We start from the raw sequence: 17571 nt of genomic DNA, 5'->3' as shown, positions 1-17571 counted from the left end.
AAGAAGAAATGGAAACGTTAGCCTTTGCCATGTCCCTGGTCACTAGAGCTCCTGCCCCATTGAGCAGTGGGACTACAGCTTCCTTAGCCCTTAGGGCAGCCCATCCAGCTGCCCTGCACACCCCTCACACTGCTCCAGTTGAGCTCTGGCTCTCCCAGCTCCTCCCTGGGTGCTTGGGCAATGTGTCTGTCTTCCCCCAGAGCCCGGCCCCGCTCCCACCTCCCTTCCTATATTTGCATGTGGGATTTGGGATGAATTGAACTGGAGAGCTGATTTAAGTATGCCTGGTACTTTAAGCGTGGTCCTTATGTAGGTATTTCTGCAACAAGGGTTTCACTAGTTTGTATGGACTTTGCTGCGAGCAAATCACTGAGTAAAAGGAGGAATGAGGAGCCGATTCCCCCCCTTGTTAACATGTTGTAAATTAGGAGTAACTGAGCATTAAGATTATGGACTTTTATTCTGGCTTTGCTGTTGTCATCTCCAGCCAGAAGAACCTCATCAGACCTGGAGCTTTCATAGGAACAGCTTTGTCTTACCCCGGGCCAGCTGGCCAGGCTGTGTTGGAGCCAACAGGGCAGGGAGGCTCGTGTGAGCATGTGCCCCAGCACATCGGGCAGGGCTGGTCCTCCAGCTGCAGTCCTGGGGCAGCTGATGGTGCTGGCCTCTTCTGTGTGAGCACAAGTCTGTCCCTCAGTGGCTGTCCCAAACTCCATAAGCCCACAGCAAACTGGTCCCAGGGGCAGCCTGGCTCCTGGGCTGCTTCTGCACAGAAAAAAAGTTGTTTTCATGTTCTAAATTCATTACACTAAAACCACTCTGTTTGTCCCCAGTTCACAGCAGCAGTTTGAATAAAGCACTCTGCCTCGGTCAGCTCACCAGCAGCAGAAACATATGAGAAGCTTTGGGGTTGCAGCTCCCAAGGGCATCCCCAGCCCAGAAACATTGTTAGTGATGCAGGTTCCCAGATGTCTTGACAGTATTTTCCATGTTTCTATAAGTATCAAATGTTGAGTTCATAACACAACAAAAGCTGCTATTTACATTCTTCCAAATGTCAGTACTTTCGTTCCTTGTTATTCAGAATAGCTCTAGTTGCTTTTGGGCTTGGTTTATCTAGCCGGTGGAAGTATTCACCTTGCTTGGACTAGTTCAAACACTGAAACAAACCCAGCCCCTGGGAACTCAGGAGTGGGAGCTCTGCTCCCCCTGTAACCCCAACGGGTTCAGGAGGAAGGCTGGCATGCCCTCTGGGCTCCCCCACAGCATAAGCACTTCAGAAGTGTCTTCCTGTTAATTAAAAACATTGAAGGCCAAGGTCCCAGGTTCCAGTGTATGCTTTGTGGGGGTTTCAAAGCCCCCTGTGGGTACCCAGAGCTGTATGAGCTCTTTGGAAATCCAGCTTGGTAGTTCAGCAAATTGGGCTGCTTTCCCCACATTTGGGGAGTGAAGAGTTGCTGGCCCCAGGTGAAACAACCCCATTTCCTAACTTTAGTTAATATTTCCTGTTTAATGAGTTTCTTTCAAATGCAAGGTACATTTTGATATGCTTTTTATTTACTCTGAATATCCAGGTAGTTTTATTTAATGACTGAAAGCCATTTAAAATGCTTTTCCCAGTCCATTTTGCATGAAACTCCACGTTCCTTCAAAAATCAAATGCATTTTGTAGACATGTGGGATACCCGTGGGAACATAAAATAACAATCTGACAAAATAAACACTAAGTTAAATAACTTCTTAAGTAAAAGTGGTATGGTGTGGTATACTGATTAGCAGAAAGGGGTGTCATTCATCACCCAGGCTATATTTGGCTGCAGATCAACATATGTTGATACCGTTCAGCTGAATGAGAATGAACTGGATTTTAGGCAAACAATTTTGAAAAGGCAGAAGAAGAGTCTCTTGGATGGCACATCACGTCTTTGCCGGATTTCAAGCCATGATGCTCAGGAGCTGTTTTGACCTTGCTTTGGGCCGGACAACTCTCAAGCAGAGGCTGCCTGCTGAAGCTGCTGGGGGGCTTTCATGAGAGGTTTGCCAGTGGAGGAGGAATAAGATGAGCTGAGTCTGAGGCGCTGCCATAAATACCAAGCTGCTGCTTGCTTAGAATAGCTGCAAAGCAAAAACAAGTATATCTTCAAGATGTCTCCAGTGCTGTCTCCTGGAGGTAGGGGTGTGTTGGCTGGGGCTGCTCTGGGTGTACCAAAACCTGGTAGAAGTGTCTGAGTGCCAGTGTGCACCAGGCATGTCTGACCCTGCAGAGATGCTGTGTTGAACTGGTCCCCCCCTGCACAGAGGCTTTGAGAGTTGCTCCAGCTCAGCAGGGCTGGGTACAGCCTTTCAGTTCAGCTGCCTGTGAGCTGTAACTCTCTATGGGTGAGCTCAGGCCATGCTGGTAGCCCTGAAAGTCCCAGGGGGAATGCTCATCGGGAGTTTCTTTATTGTGCCAGTCTCTCTGTATCTTCTTTCTGATCCTTTCTGAGTATCCTATTTTCCTATCCCTTTTCCATCGCTGCCTCTCCTTTCACCTTCCACCGTTTCTCCGTATCTCCTCTTGCTCCCCGCTCCCTGGGTTGGGCTGCACGAGCAGTCCACAGGATGAGGTTGGGTAACACACCCTTCTTCCCCCTGCAGCAGTACCGTCAGCTGGTCCCACCTTGCAGGTGCTTATTGCATGTGAGAGTGATGCTGAGTGCCCAGGACGGGTGTGTGATATGTGGCCCATCAGTCACATGATGTTGCTTCTGCTGCACGGTTGAAGAAATGAACAAGCATTTCTTGTTTAAAAAAGTATAGGATTTGGCTTCGCTTGAGACTCGTGAACCAGATTTGCCTTCTCTGGGAAGGGAGGCTTTCAGCCCTGTGAAGAAGGGCTTGGGGAGACTGGTGGGTGACAAATAGGACATAAGCCGGCAATGTGAACTTGCAGCCCATAAGTCCAAGCATCTCCTGGGCTGCATCACCAGCAGCATGGCCAGCAGGTCGAGGGAGGGGATGCTCCCCCTCTGCTCCCCTCTCCCGAGACCCCCCTGGAGCACCGCGTCCAGCTCTGGGGTCCCCAGCACAAGACAGACATGGACCTGGTAGAGCGGGTCCAGAGGAGGCCACCAAAATGGTCCGAGGGCTGGGACACCTCTGCTATGGAGAAAGGCTGACAGAGTTGGGGTTGTGCAGCCTGGAGAAGAGACAGCTCCGGGGAGACCTTACTGCGGCTGCTCAGTACTTAAAGGGGGCTTGTAGGAAAGAGGGAGAGAGACTTTTGACCAGGGCCTGCAGTGACAGGACAAGGGGTCTGAACGAGGGTGGGGTTAGGCTGGACATAAGAAGCAATGTTTTACGATGAGGGTGGTGAGACACTGGCACAGGTTGCCCACTGAAGCTGTGGATGCCCCATCCCTGGAATTGTTCAAGGTCAGGCTGGACGGGGCTTTGAGCAACCTGATCTCGTGGAAGATGTCCCTGCCCACAGCAGGGCGGTTGGACTGGATCATCTTTGAAATTCCCTTCCAACCCAAACCATTCTGTGTTTCCATGATTCTGTGATAGGAGTACCCCCAAAGCCCTGAGAACATGCTGCTTTGCAGCAAGACAGGGGTACTTGCTTTGCAGCAAGACAGGGGTACCTGACCCCTGTCTGCACCGCGTGTGAGCTAGTAGCTGCAGATGAGGGCTGAGCTCTGCCATCTATGCGCTCACGGGTCTAAGGAGCTGCGTAATGCCAACGTCCCCTTGGGTTGATCACCCTCCGCACCTTCCCCAGCTCCGGGAAGGGTCCATACCCCATTTCCTGCCACCGTTGCATGTTTTAGGGTGTCAGAGCTTCACTCCTACCAAGGGCGACCCGTGACACAGCCTTGCCAGCCCTTCCCACCTGGTTCAGCAGACGGGAGCACACTGCGGGGAATGGCTGCTCCCGACAGCCATGGAGGGGAGCCACTCGGTGGGCACAGCTGAGTCCCATGTCCCACTGCTGGCAGTTCTTCACATTGTGCAAGTGCGATCAGTCAGAATGAAGCTCCCAGCTGGAGGGTGGGTTTTTCTGTGCCTTTATAAGCAGCCCAACTGCTCCCAAAAACAAGATGAGGGAAATGCATCCATTTTTTAATTGCAAGCAAAACTACCTCCCAACAAAGCCTTCCACAACCCTGAAGAGCAGTCCAAAGGCTTTTATGTTCTGGCAACCTGATCTAGTGGAAGATGTCCCTGCCCACGGCAGTGGGGGGTTGGACTGGGTCATCTTTGAAGGCCCCTTCCAACCCAAACTGTTCTGTCAGTCTGTGATCCTATGAAACTCCATTTCTGGCATATTGGGGAAAGGGGTCATTCAAGAGATATAAGCGTTTGGATGGAGGATGCACGTGATGCTCTGTTCTGACCTTCCTGGAACATCTTCAGGGCTGTTTGTTTGCTGTGCTCAGCCTGGCAGCTAGATCAGACAGCAAGTCAGGCCCCAGTGTGGGTGCTCATGTGAGGGCGAGCTTCCCCCTTAGGGGTAGGAGCCAGCACTGGGAGGGTCAGCGTGTTCAGCTGGACCCTGGTCAGGTGTAATTCTAAGGTTTTCTGGCGCGTTTCCTGGAGAACGGAAAGCAGCCTAATAAGATGAGGGTGCTCTGTGCATGGGGGCTGACAGCTCTGCCACCCCATCCATGCTGGGCTGGCAGCTCTGCAGGCAGTCTCTCAGTTTGGGGCAGGCAGTCATCCCCTGAGTCCCTGTGGGGCTGGTGCTTGGGGGAGCCCTCCAGTGTGGGAAGGAAAAGCAGGACCATGCTTCTGGAGAGGGGACAATTACCTGGGACACCCCCTGTCTCCCTGGCTCAGCCTGCGTGCCTTGGCCCCTGGGGTCCCCCCGCCAGCTGTGCCTGTGCTCCCAGCCAGGGAGGAGGTTCGATGGCTTGGGGCGTCGGGTCCCCCCAGGGCCTTTCTGCTCAGCTTCTGCTCAACTCTGCTCAACCGTGCCAGGTCTGGCACATCCCAGCAGTGTGGCAGAGGCAGGTGGGGCTCGACACAGGGCACTGTTGTGGCCTCAGCTCTGGACTGCTTGGGCACAAGCTGTGGTGTGGTGCAGGAGGGTGCTGCCGGCCATGACCCACAGGTCTGCCACCATCCCAGGGTGTCCTCTGGGGGCTGAAGGCTATGCTTGGGCTGGGTTTGGGCAAGGGGTGCATCTGGTCCACCCCACTGGGTCCGTGTCCCCTGCTGCCACCTTGCACTTTGTCACACTCCTCGGAGCAGCTTTTGGGCTAGAAATGCTTTTTGGGCTGATAGAGGTGCAGGGGTGATCAGGGCTGAGCCTTCCCCCAGGTCAGGGGTGGCAGGTCTCTCCCTCCTGTGGGACCCTCACCCCCCGCTCTCTCTTCCTCTCCCCTCTGCAGCACTCGACGCTGTCACGCAAGTTTGTGGAGGTGATGTCCGAGTACAACGCCACGCAGACTGACTACCGGGAGCGCTGCAAGGGCAGGATTCAGAGGCAGCTGGAGATCAGTGAGTAAACTCGGAGGGGGAACGTAGCCAGGCTGTGCACACTGTGGGGCTGCATCCTGCACCAGCTCTCACCAGATCAGAGCTGCTCCCGCAGCTGTGCAGAGCTCCCCCATGAAAACCCAGGGGTGCATGGGGGCTGTGTGCACACCTGTGGGAGCAACCAGGACACGGCTTCTGCTGGGGGATAGACAAGTGGTGGTACCTTGCATTTCGGTGTCAAACCACATCCAGCAAAGTGCCAAAACTCTCCTCATGCTGTGTAGAGAGTGCAGAGAGCACAGGGATAGAAATTTCTTCCTTGTTTGTATCTAATTTTGAGTTCAGAGAAGCTAGTGGGAATTCCTGACTCCTGTGTGTTGTCTTGCCTTTCCTCTGGGTGCTTTTCATCATGGGTGAGCTGAACTAAATATAAAACCAAAGAAGTGAGCTCCTGAGATGGGGGCACTTGCTGCTCCCAGCAGTTTCCCTTGCCACAGGAGGAGCACAAGCCTCGGTGCCTGCCCCAGGCATCTCCCTGGACCCAGGACCATGATGGCTCTTAGTAGCAGTAGTGGTGTCTTCTGGCCGAAGGTGAGCCCCAGGTGATACCTCTGAGGCTGTCACCACTGTGGCACTAAGATTTCCCTGCATCGTCCAGAGCCCATCACTTAGGAGAAGTCTGGTCCTGCCTGTCCACAAAACCTGCTCTCCTGGTGGTTCTTCTGGGCAATTGGTGATACCTGGTTAGTTTTAGAGAAGCATGGTCATCTCCCAGCAAAGAAGAACTGTACCACCACCATAATCAGGGGAATAAGCAAGCAAGGGAGAAGTCAGGGCAAGCAGAGATTAAAAGAGATTTTTTGCAAATAATCTCATTGTCAGAGAGGCGTCATGGGCTTTTGTGCTCAAAAGGAAAGAGTCTGAAGCCCAGTCCACTTTCTTTTTTCTCACGAACAAATGGGTGTTTTTCTTCTCTTTCATAACTCAGCGTGAATAATAAGGTAGGAGATCTTTGAGTCAGAATGGTGTCCTTGATGGTCACCTGTGGGAATGTCCTTCATGAGCTGCAGATGCCTGGGAATCTGGGTGCTAGTGGGGTATGGTAGTTTCTGTGGAGGGCTAGAAGGAGACTTGGCTGTGCAAGCCTTTCCTCTGATAAGATTAGTCTTTATGATGTACAATAATAATAGAAATGTTTCACACTGGCTGAATGGAAAGGTTGACTGACATGAGGCTCAACAAGAGCTTGACGTTTAATGTAAAGCAGGATGATGAGTGTGTCACTGTTCCAGCTGACTGACTCATTCGTCAACTAACATCATTGTGTAGGTGATACCCAGCCACAGGGATGGCTTGTAATGTAAATAGGAATTTAAGGTATCCCTATGCCTCCCTTCTAAGAGAGTAGAAGATTTGAAAGGACCTGGCCAGGTCCGTAATTGTGTGCAGACCTGAAAAAAACCTTCCTCTTGTTTTTATGCTCTAGGATTTTGGAAGGACTCTGCCGCTTTGCTTAAATTATGCAGATATATTAAATTATACTTGTCTTCGCTCTGTCCGTCCTGCCAGACTGTCAGTGCCCAACAGAGCATTGATGGGTCACAAAGAAAAGGCTGCTCAGGACTCACTATTGGTGCAGTGGTTGGGTGCAGAGCAGACGTGCTAGTTAGTGACAGTGAGGGATGTGCTTTCCCTTCGGGATGGAGGTGTGCAGCAGATGCAGATGCAGGATGGGGTCTGTGCTGGGAAGGTACACAATCCTGTGCACAGTCCTTTGCAAAAGCTGGGTTCCTCTGTCAGGACAGTGGAAAATCTCTTCTGGCAAGAAGGCTCATCAAAAGCAACAAGCTTATTGAGGTTTTATCAGGAGTGCTTCCTGGGCAGAGGCCTCTCCTTGTCCTGGGGTGTCCCAGCCAGCACCTTCAGTCCCTGCTGCTCTGGGGGCTCTTGAACAGGCTCTTTTGAACGGAGCTCAGCTGGGATGTGGCAACTGCACAAAGCTCTACAAAATTGTCAGCTCTTGTTTTCAGCTGATGAATCCAAAGATAGAAAGTGCTGGGAGCTCTGACAGCAAAGCCAGTAAATCACTCGGGTTTTGAAAGTATGAAAGCAAGGACTTCTCAGCTGCTCTGGGGAGGCTCCCCAGCGCCTGGTGAGCTTCTCTGTCCTAACCGCATCTGCTTCTTGCTCTGGAAGTGGGACAGTCACAGAAGAAATGGTGATGTATAGTCACTGCCCTGGGCCATAGCCAACCCCTGGGGCTCCCCACAGTCCTCTCGGGATCTGCTCCTTCCCTTTGTGTAGGCACCGCTGTGTCTGTGTGTGCCACAGGTTGTGCCTCAGTGACCCTCACTGTAACCCCTGCCCGTCCGGCACATGCTGAGCCCAGGACCCTGTCTGACGTGATGAAGTGGATGACGTCTCCTCTCCTACTGCTTCTGCCCCAGCCTTAATTGTTGCCCTCAACCCCCTGCTACTCACTTGTTCTGCTCCCAAACACACTGCAGATGCCATGGAGGGATCATAGGATGCACCATGTCCTGGGGTTGGTGACGGCAGGACAGATGCTCAGTGGCTGTCCTCTAGCTGGACCGTGCCTCCCCGCAGTGGTGTCCCCATGTCTGCTGCTGGGAGCCGTGCTCCCCAGGCACGAGCCTCCCCGCTGCCTGTGGTGGGAGGTGTCGCTCCTTCGGTTTTTTCCTCTCTGTTCCGTCCGTTATGAGAAATGACATCTTAAATCTAATTAGGTTTTGCTCCCAGAGAAATTGGATTTGAGGCTTGGAGGAGCTTTCTGTGGTGGGTGTGCAGCTTTGAAGCCATGGAGGTGCTGCACAGACGCTGCTTGTTTTTATGAACAGTTGTGTTATGTGCAAGACTGAGGAGCCAAAAATAAAGCATCTGCTGTCTCCAAAGGCACTGCTAGAATTAATCAGCCCCTGTCCCACTGTGTGAGACCAGGTTAATTGATGTGCAGAAAGGCAAGCTGTGGATGCATCCCAAGCTGCCCTTGAGCCAGGAGAGTCTGGGGGTTGCTCCAGCCCCAGTGGGCTCCTCTGGGCAGCCCTGGGTGGTCCTGGAGCCCCCAGTGCTGAGATGGGGATTCCTGTTTAGGAATTCCTATTTAGGATTCCTGTGACACTTTCATCTCAGGAATGACCACAGGATTTATCTGAGCTAAGAATGTCTCATTGGGTGGAAATGCCTTCACGGCGCTGGAAGTTGGCCCCTGTAGCCCCCCCGCTCTGAGCAGAAGGGGTCCTGAGGGACAGGGAGGCGGGTGGCAGTTTGTGATGTGCTGAGCAGGCTTTTATAGCTGAAGTCTGCTCATCCTGACACCACCACAGGCAGTGCTAGACCTGTCTGAGCTGGGGGACGGCCAACTGGGTCGAGTCACTTGTACCCGTTACCTCTACACGCACGGGCAGACAGGGCAGCGTTATCCATTTCAGTGTTATCCATCTCAGCGTTATCCATGAGTGGTATGGATTTGTATCTAATGAGAGCTTGAAAGCCAGATCCAGACAGAGGATCCCAGCCTTGGGAAGGTGCCTTGTCCTCGGTGCTTCCAACCTGAGCCCTAGCTGTTGCTCTGTGTGTGCTCGTGCAGCTCTGCTGCCGGGAGGAGGGATGCTGTGAGCCGAAGGAGCACAGCTGAGCCATTACAGTTAATTCAGCCATGGCATGTTTGACTTCCACAGCCCCGAGGTGCCTGAAGTCTTCCCTATTTATAGAGCGTCTGGCATGCAGAATTTAGCAAACTGGCGTTTGGCGTCAGCTGGGTGACGGGTGTGAGCTGTGGCACTGGAGGCTTCCCTGGGAGCTTCCCCAGAGTCCTGCACGCCCTGATGGAGCTGCTCCTGCCCCATCCCCTGGGAGCTGGTCGATGGGGATGGTCACTCCATCCAGCCGGGCATCGCAGGGCCAAGGACTGTGCAGTGGCCTTGAGGTGGAAAGTCTCCTCGGTGGCTTCATGTCTCTGCCTGTCCCAGAGCTTCTGATGGCCCTGCTGCACCATGACCTGTGCATCATCTCTCACTGTTCTCTGCTTGCCAGCTCAGGGCTGAGTTTGCTTCTCCCTCTGTGCTGCAGCTCCCAGTGATGCTCTGTGCTGCTTTGTCATTGGCAGAGCTTCTTCTCCCCAGGAAACTTTAATTTCTAGAGATACCAAGTAAGAGGCAGATGTACTCTGGAGCTCTCTGGGGAGGCAGAGGTCCAGTTCTCATGATTTTCCAGTGTTTTGCCAAGTTTCAGGGCACGTGTTTTCCCCAGGCTCTTCTCCCTTTGTGGGCACCTTGCATTGCCTCAGTCCTTTCATTCCCATTTGTGGCTGTGCAGTAGCTCTGTGGTGATGTGGGCAGCAGATCATGCAAGTATCTAGCACACTTTCATCTGATTTTATTGCTGTTGAGGAGCTAACGGCAGCCTTTCCAAACCAGGAAACCTAGCCAGAAGGCGGTGGACTTGCTGGGAAGTCCTCTGGGGTCCTGCAGGTTGGAGTTTTGGCAAGCATTGTGCTGGACAGCGTGGGCGAGATGCAGCCTCCAGGCCTTGTGCTTTGGCTCAGCATTAAAGCAAGCTCTTCCTGACCAACTATAGCCTTTGGCCAAGCCTGCACTGGCTAGCCGGTTATTAATCCATGTGATGTTTCATCCTTCACCTTGCTGCAGCTTTTACCAGCCCCGTGCTCTGCAATAGGGGAATGGGGCAGCAAGGAGGTTGTGAGAGCTGAGATGAGAACCATGTATCCTGCATCCCATCCCACCTCTGCCTGTGAGAGACATGGCATCTCCTGGAGCTGACCCCACTGCTTGCCCTCGGAGCTGTCTCTAGGGCTTGAATTGGGCAGAGCCAGTAGCCCTTGATGCACCGCGCCTGGCACGCTCCTCTTTGTCACTGTGCCAGTGACTGCTCGGAGTTGAGCCACAGTTAGCAGGAGGGTTTGTAAAGTTGTGCTGTTCGAGCCCTTGTTCTCCCTTCATGGAACCAGGGCAGTTTCAGCTGAGAGCAAGGAGCCAACAGGCAGGAAGAGCTGGCAAGTAGGTGTCGCGGGTCACCCTTGGTGGGAGTGATGGTCTGTCATCCTAAAACATGTAATGGTGTCTGGAAATGGGCTGCAGACCCTTCCCAGAGCTGGGGAAGGTGGGGAGGATGAACAATGTAAGGGGACGTTGGCATTATGCAGCTCCTTAGACCTGTGAGTGCACAGGTGGCAGAGCTCAGCCTTCACCTGCAGCTATAAGCAGGCTGCATTGAGCTCACACGGGGTACAGACAGGGGGTCAGGTTGTTCTCTTGCTGCAAAGCAGCAGCTTCTCAGGGCTTTGGGGGCACTAACAGGCCTTAGTTGTCTAGACCAGCCTCACACGGGACTTCTACGTCTGCCTGTGGGTCCAGGAGCTGTGTAAGATCAAGCCTGTGCCACCCAGCCCATATCCGAGCCGTGCTGCAGACATACCTGTCTTCAGCCCTGACTCTGGCCTTGTTCCTGGGGTGGGCTCAGGTCTACATTCAAGATAGCTTGTCTCCAGCCCTGTCTCCTGGGACTTTGGATCTTTGTTGTAATCATGTCATAGGATCATGGACTTGCAGAGTGGTTTAGGTTGGAAGGGACCTTCAAAGATCATCCAGTGCAACCTCCCTTCCGTGGGCAGGGACATCTTCCACTAGACCAGGTTGCTCAAAGCCCCGTCCAACCTGGCCTTGAACACTTTCAGGGATCGGACATCCACAGCTTCTCTGAGCAAACTGTTCCAGTGTCCCCAGTCCTTTTCTGGCCATGTCTCCTGGAAGGACCCCGGCCCTACATTGTAGCTTTGTCTCCAGTCCTGTCTCCAGCTCCATCTCCTGTTGCTCCTGATAGGACTCTTTGGAGCTACCCCAGACCTGATTTCACAGCTTGTGTTGTCTGTCCCTGCTGGTGGACACCATTCTCAGCATCCTGCTCACATGCTGTGGGATGCATGCCAGCTTGGTGAGGGCCCTGCATGTGCTAGGGCCACACTGGCTCCTGGCTTAGCCTGCCCCCAACCCCAGAGGATCCCCACTCCTGCTCTGTGAAGGGATGGCTTCTGCTGTGGGGCAGGGTTCCCTATCGTCTGGCTCCAGCTGCTTCTCTTTGGGGCTGCAGACCAAGCACAGAGGAGCAGGTTGTGGCTCCTCTCCCTCTCAGGTTCTTGGTGCTAGTGTCTCACACATGGATCATCTCTCTGCTGCGTTAGGCAAGTGCCTTTTCTTCTTTTTTATAAGCTTTATTGTACTTTTTAAAGATGTTCTTAAGGTCTGCACTGTTCATTATTTGGTCTCCTTGCAGTATGCAGCTGGATTTGAAGATGTACTCCATTTGCAGAGGAGAAGCGATGAGCTGTGGGTTGGGCTCCCCGCTGAGCCACTCAGCTGAATCCCTCCCTCCAGCCCCTGGTACCACGGGACGGGAGCAGGCTCATTTGAGGTTCCTCGTTCTGTCGAAGGCAACTTGCTTGTCCCCCAAGAGTTACAGGAGTAGAAACTGCTGCTGGGAGAGCCCGAGGCTGGGAGACTTGGCAGTGCTGCCGTGGTGCTCTCCCTGCACCATCTGGGCCACCATTCTCTGTGTCTCTTTGCTCTCCCTGTTGAGTGTGTGGTCTCAGGGAGGTCTGGGTGCTCCAGTTCCCACACAGCACCACAGCTTGCCGTGACCTGGACCAGTGGCCCAGGAGCCATCCTGTTACCTTGAAAGCTCGGTGTCTGGACACAGCAGGGCCGAGCTCATCCCATTTTGGTCTCTTCCCATGCATCCTGGGCTGCCTGTCCCAAGCTCCTGTCAGACAGCCCTGGGTGTGCTAGGAACAGTGCCGGCTCCTGGAGGGTCTGTGCCCTGGATCCCTGCTGCGAGAGCCAACTGGGCCATGCTTGCTGTGTCACTGAGCCATTCCTATCAGTTATTAAAATAAAAATCCCATTAGCTTTTTAGATTATGAGATATTAGTCACATAAATAATAGAGGAATTCCTTCCTGGCTGTGGGCAGTTAACTTGCAGAGAAAGTGTTTCATTTCAAGAAAAACAATAGAAGAAAAATTTTATTTTAAGGAATTTCCATTTTTGCTTCCTGGCCACTGTTTTTTCTCGTGTTCTTTTTTTATTTTCTATTTCTCTTCCGACTGTAACCATTTTTCGGACACCCCAGCAAATGTCTCCTTCTCTTGTGCCATTTGTTGGTCACAGTTCCATGTTGCTTTCAGAAGCCCCATGAGCTCCAGTCTGCAGCTCTCAGCTCCTGCTCTCTCCTGCAGTGTCCCGTCTGTGCTGGTTGCTGTGGACAACCTGTTGCAGGTGCTGGGGGAGCTGCTGTGCTGAATCCAGCCCTGCCTGACACAACTGGGATGGATGACACAGGCTTCAGACATCCCCTCTCAGGTGCCAGGCCCCTTCATAACCCTGTATGTAGGCTCTGTCACCTGTGCTTAGGGCACTGTCACAGCCCTCTAGCTAGTCCTGCTCCTTGGAGGCCTTTGGGAGAGCTGCTCCCCTTAGCTGCTGTCCCTTCAGCCCACTGCTTGCTTCCTTGCCTGAGTTCCCAGGAGGAGAAACAGATCTGGTGCAAGCAGCAAGGAGCCATGCAACACTCTCACTGCCAGGCGAGGAGGTGCAGGCATGAGGGAGATCAGGAGAATGATCCCAGCTGCCTGCTACACGTCTTGAAATGTGCCCTCCAGCCTCCCAGAGCTCCAGTTCCCAGATGGTGTTTGCAAGGGACCCCAGCACATTTCTGCACCCTGGCACCCTTCCTGGTCTTGGTGCTCTGTTTATCACGTGGCCCAGAAAGCATCCAGAAAGCTTTGTTACCTGCTTTTGATGAGGAGGCTGCACATTCCTGGCCCAGCCATGGACGTAAACCCTGTTGGTCTGGTGGGAAATCAGAGCTGATGAGCATTAGCAGATAACAAAGCCTTTGTACTGCAGCCTCCTGCTCGTTGGGTGTGTGTGGTTTTCATGCAGCCTCCTGGTGCCAGGAGACAGCAAACAACCTCCACGTGGCGCTGGTAACGCTGCCCAGAGCCTGCAGGCTCCCATGTGTTCCTGGCTGCCATCACCACCAATATCTGCTGATATGGCATCATTTTCCTGAGGCAAAGCCAGAAATGTGCTTTCCCATCACTCAGAATGCCCATGCGTGTGGGGCCCCAGCAAGGAGCAGAGCACAGGAGCTTTGGGTGCTCTTCTTGTTTCTGCATCTCAGGGCAAGAAAATAATAGACTCCAACCCAACTCCACCATAAAGTGGTTTGGGTTGGAAGAGGCTTTCAAAGACCATCCAGTCCAACTCCCCTGCTGTGGGCAGGGACATCTTCCACTAATCAGGTTGCTCAAAGCCCCGTCCAACCTGACCTTGAACACTTCCAGGGATGGGGCATCCACAGCTTCAGTGGGCAACCTGTGCCAGTGTCTCACCACCCTCATCGTAAAACATTTCTTCCCTTTATCCAATCTAACCCCACCCTCATTCAGTTTAAAGCCGCTGCCCCTTGTCCTGTCACTGCAGGCCCTGGTCAAAAGTCTCTCTCCCTCTTTCCTACAAGCCCCCTTTAAGTACTGAGCAGCCGCAGTAAGGTCTCCCCGGAGCTGTCTCTTCTCCAGGCTGCACAACCCCAACTCTGTCAGCCTTTCTCCATAGCAGAGGTGTCCCAGCCCTCGGACCATTTTGGTGGCCTCCTCTGGACCCGCTCTACCAGGTCCATGTCTGTCTTGTGCTGGGGACCCCAGAGCTGGACGCAGTGCTCCAGGGGGGTCTCAGGAGAGGAGAGCAGAGGGGGAGCATCCCCTCCCTCGACCTGCTGGCCACGCTGGTGGTGAAGCAGCCGAGGAGACACTTGGCTTTCTGGACTGCAAGCCCACATTGCCAGCTCATGTCCCACCAGTATCCCCCAGTCCTTCTCTGCAGGGCTGCTCTCCATCCCTCCATCCCCTGGTCTGTGCTGGTAATGGGGATTGCCCTGACCCAGGTGCAGGACCTTGCAAAGAAAGAGACATATAATGAAGCGTGGAGGTGTACTTGTTGGAGGAACTGCCCAGGCAGGGTGGCAGCATGGCTGGTGGGCAGGGCCCCCTGCAGTGCTCCCTGGGGCACTGATACACTTGTGGTGAAGGTCTGGACTGCGTTCAAGGTTTCAGGCACCTCCTCGGTCTGAGCCCCTAGTGTGGCATTGTTGAAAGCAGGGAGTGGGCTGTCCCTGTGCTCTGCCACGTCTCCTCCATTCCCCCATTCAGAGGTGCCCTGGAATAATCCTGGAGGATGTTATGGCCCCTATCGTCCCTGACAGAGCCTGTGGCCAGCGTGGTGAGGGGGGGGGCACCAATACCAGACCCCAGCCCCTCCCTGCCTGCCGTTCTGCTGGTTTTGGATTTGTTGGGCTTGGTAAAGTCACTTTGTTATCTGCTCCTGCCCACCCCCATTCGCTCCTGATCACACCGGTGGGATATCTCCTGCCCTCTCTGCAGGTGTGACCTCCTTCTCCCCCTCCCTGCTCCCACTGGGCAGCCCCAGCAAAAGCCTGCATGGCACCGTTGTCTCAGTTTAGCACTATAATTTCATGGGTCCTACCTGGCCGTTAACCTGAAGAACACGCTGCAATTGATGGTGGGGGATCAGTGTAACCCACGGAGTGATTAATATCTCTCTCCTCTGTAGCACTGTGGAGTATGTCCATGGGGAGGGGAGGGCAACCATGCACAATGGGTGAATTGCTCCCAAAGGGCTGAAGGTACCACCCTGAGGCCAAGGAGGAGGGCTGTGTCGCAGGGGGAAGGATGGAGCCTGGTTTCTGTTACGCAGCTGCAGGTCTAAAACTCGGGCAGTCCAGTGACTGCAGCAGTGCCTGCCAGGCCAGCCAGCCCTGCTGAGCCCAGTGTCCTCATGGTCTTGAACTGGCTTAGGATCGGGTTCTGACCCGCAGGAATGGGCAACTTGACCAGGAGGGATAGATGGGCTTTCCTGGGTGAGCTGGTCCAAGCTGGCAGCTTCACCCCCTTAAAAAGAGGGGTTGCAGGGCTGGCACAGAGCCGGGCTCTGGGATGGCATCCCCTCGAACTGCCCAGTGCACTCTCGGGGCTGGAAGCTTTGCTCCGCTCCACTCTCAGAGCCCTGCGGTAGAGCTGCGGGACCCATGGTGGGGACAGAGGACTCACAGCTGACTCGTATTGTGTTGCTTGCAGCTGGCAGGACCACCACCAGCGAGGAGCTGGAGGACATGCTGGAGAGTGGCAACCCGGCCATCTTCTCCTCTGGGGTAAGCACCGCATGTCAGCCCTGGTCCAAGCCGGGCGCGGGCAAAAGCCGAGCCAGCCCCCTCATCCCAGGGGGGTTGGCTGGTGGACGTGCTGCCACAGCAGCCCCAGTATAGGAGTGATGAGCACAGTCCATGCAGGAGGTGGGACCTGGGTGCTCAGGTCTGGCCCGAGGATGCTGCCTGAGCAGGGGCTGCATCCTGGCCGGAGGGTGGGGATTTGCTGCAAACTGCCTGGCTGGGGTGGCTGGAGGGGCTCCTGCTCTTTCCTCTCTTGGTGGCCCTAACCCAGACATCTGAGGAGGTAAGCACAGTGCTCAGTGGCCCTGTCTTCTTGCAGATCATTATGGATTCAAATATCACCAAGCAGGCACTGAATGAGATTGAGACACGGCACAGCGAGATCATAAAACTGGAGAACAGCATCCGAGAGCTGCACGACATGTTCATGGACATGGCCATGCTGGTGGAGAGCCAGGTAGGGAGACACTGCAGCCCAGTGGCCAGCTCACCTAGGAGGCTGGAGGGGGACGGGGCTGCCAGCCGGTCCCCTGCCTGGGTGGGTGCTGAGGAGAAAAACGGCATCTGGGGCCAACACGGCTCCCACTGGGGCTGAGCTGGGCTCCCCAGGGCCAGAGCCACCCACCATGTGCCCCAGGTGGGAGGTGTGGTATTGGGCTCTGGAGAAGGGCAGCGGGTGGCTGCCACACAGGTGATGTCTCTATCTCCCCCGGAGCACTGGGCCCTGCCGGGCAAGTTCAGGGTGCTGCCAGCCTTGGTGGTCCTGCCAGGCCGCCCCTGGCTGTGCCACCAGCCCACGGCACCTGGTCCTTCAGCCGGGCATGTGCTCTGGTGTCTCTGCTCACCCCCCCCTTCTTGCCTGCCATGCTGCCGTGGCCTGAGGAGACATCAGTGGCAGGTAAAGCCCCGCCGAGCCCTTACCGGTGCTGCATGCTCTGCTCTGCATGGCTGCGCCCTGCATGTCTGCGGCTCTCGCATGGTGCCAGGGCCTGCCCATGGCAGGCAGGTGAGGGTGGCTGTGGCATGGTGGCATTGGTGGCCTGTCTGTCTGCCTTGGGGGACAGATGTGGGGGATTCACAGAGCCCTGCCCCAGTCTAAGGGCTAGACCGCGCCAGCACCCTGCATTGCCCTGTGGGGTGGGAGGCTCCAAGCTGCTCGCACCAGGAGCAGAGGGGGTGCCGGGCTGGCAGCAGTGCTGGCAGCTGCCTGCTCTGCCCCAGGTATGGCACAGGTGGGAAGGAGAAGGAGCAGCTTTAGGCAATGCTGCCAGGCTGGCATGGGACAGGGGCAGCAGGGAGCCTGGTGGGGGTCAGTGCTTGGGTGTGTGTGGGGGAGGACAGGGGTGTGCAAGGCTAGTCCTCCCCGTGGTCTCCAGCATTAGGCTGAGAAATGAGCATTGCAGAGCCATGGAGGGCACTGGGCTTTGAGCTGGGGCTCTGCCAGCCCTGTTGGTCATATGAACTGTCAGACTCTGTCTCCAGCTGCTGCAGGACCTGACTGCTTCCTTGTGCAGTCAGGAGGGGGCCAAAGGAGGTGGGTAGGCGGGGAGGGGGGTAGCTCTCCCCAGTCTGTATCCTCACATCTGCAGGAGCCACATCCCCAGCCCACCCCTGCAGCCCCGGGGGCAGAGTGGGGCAGGAGTCCCTGCAGGGCCCAGCAGTCTGGTCTTGCCAGCCTTGCTCCGGGGCCTTCCGTTCTTGGCAGGGTGCTTGTGCGGATCAGGGTGGTCATCCTTGCATTTGTGTGACTTCATGAGCACCCCACGTGGCACTGCTGATGCTGTCCTTGCTTCCCCCACCATGCCTCTGGTTTCAGCAGCGTGCAGCA

The 17571-nt window shown here is 54.8% G+C and overlaps 1 protein-coding gene across 2 annotated transcripts in view; it reads left to right on the top strand.

The window, feature by feature from the left end:
• The window catches only part of STX1A (syntaxin 1A), a 99278-nt gene that overhangs the window by 77270 nt on the left and 4437 nt on the right, over positions 1-17571 (top strand). For both annotated transcript variants that reach the window (XR_012045458.1, XM_072881769.1), the window contains exons 6-8: positions 5376-5484; positions 15652-15725; positions 16063-16200. Coding sequence is in view for 1 of the 2 variants with exons in the window: in XM_072881769.1 (XP_072737870.1) it covers positions 5376-5484; positions 15652-15725; positions 16063-16200 (321 nt within the window). In the remaining variant the exon portion in view is untranslated. The remainder of the gene's footprint in view (positions 1-5375; positions 5485-15651; positions 15726-16062; positions 16201-17571) is intronic.

This window comes from Ciconia boyciana, chromosome 17 (assembly GCF_034638445.1).
Source record: "Ciconia boyciana chromosome 17, ASM3463844v1, whole genome shotgun sequence".
Taxonomy (NCBI): Eukaryota; Metazoa; Chordata; class Aves; order Ciconiiformes; family Ciconiidae; genus Ciconia; species Ciconia boyciana.
This window is presented reverse-complemented; position numbering and strand designations above follow the sequence as displayed.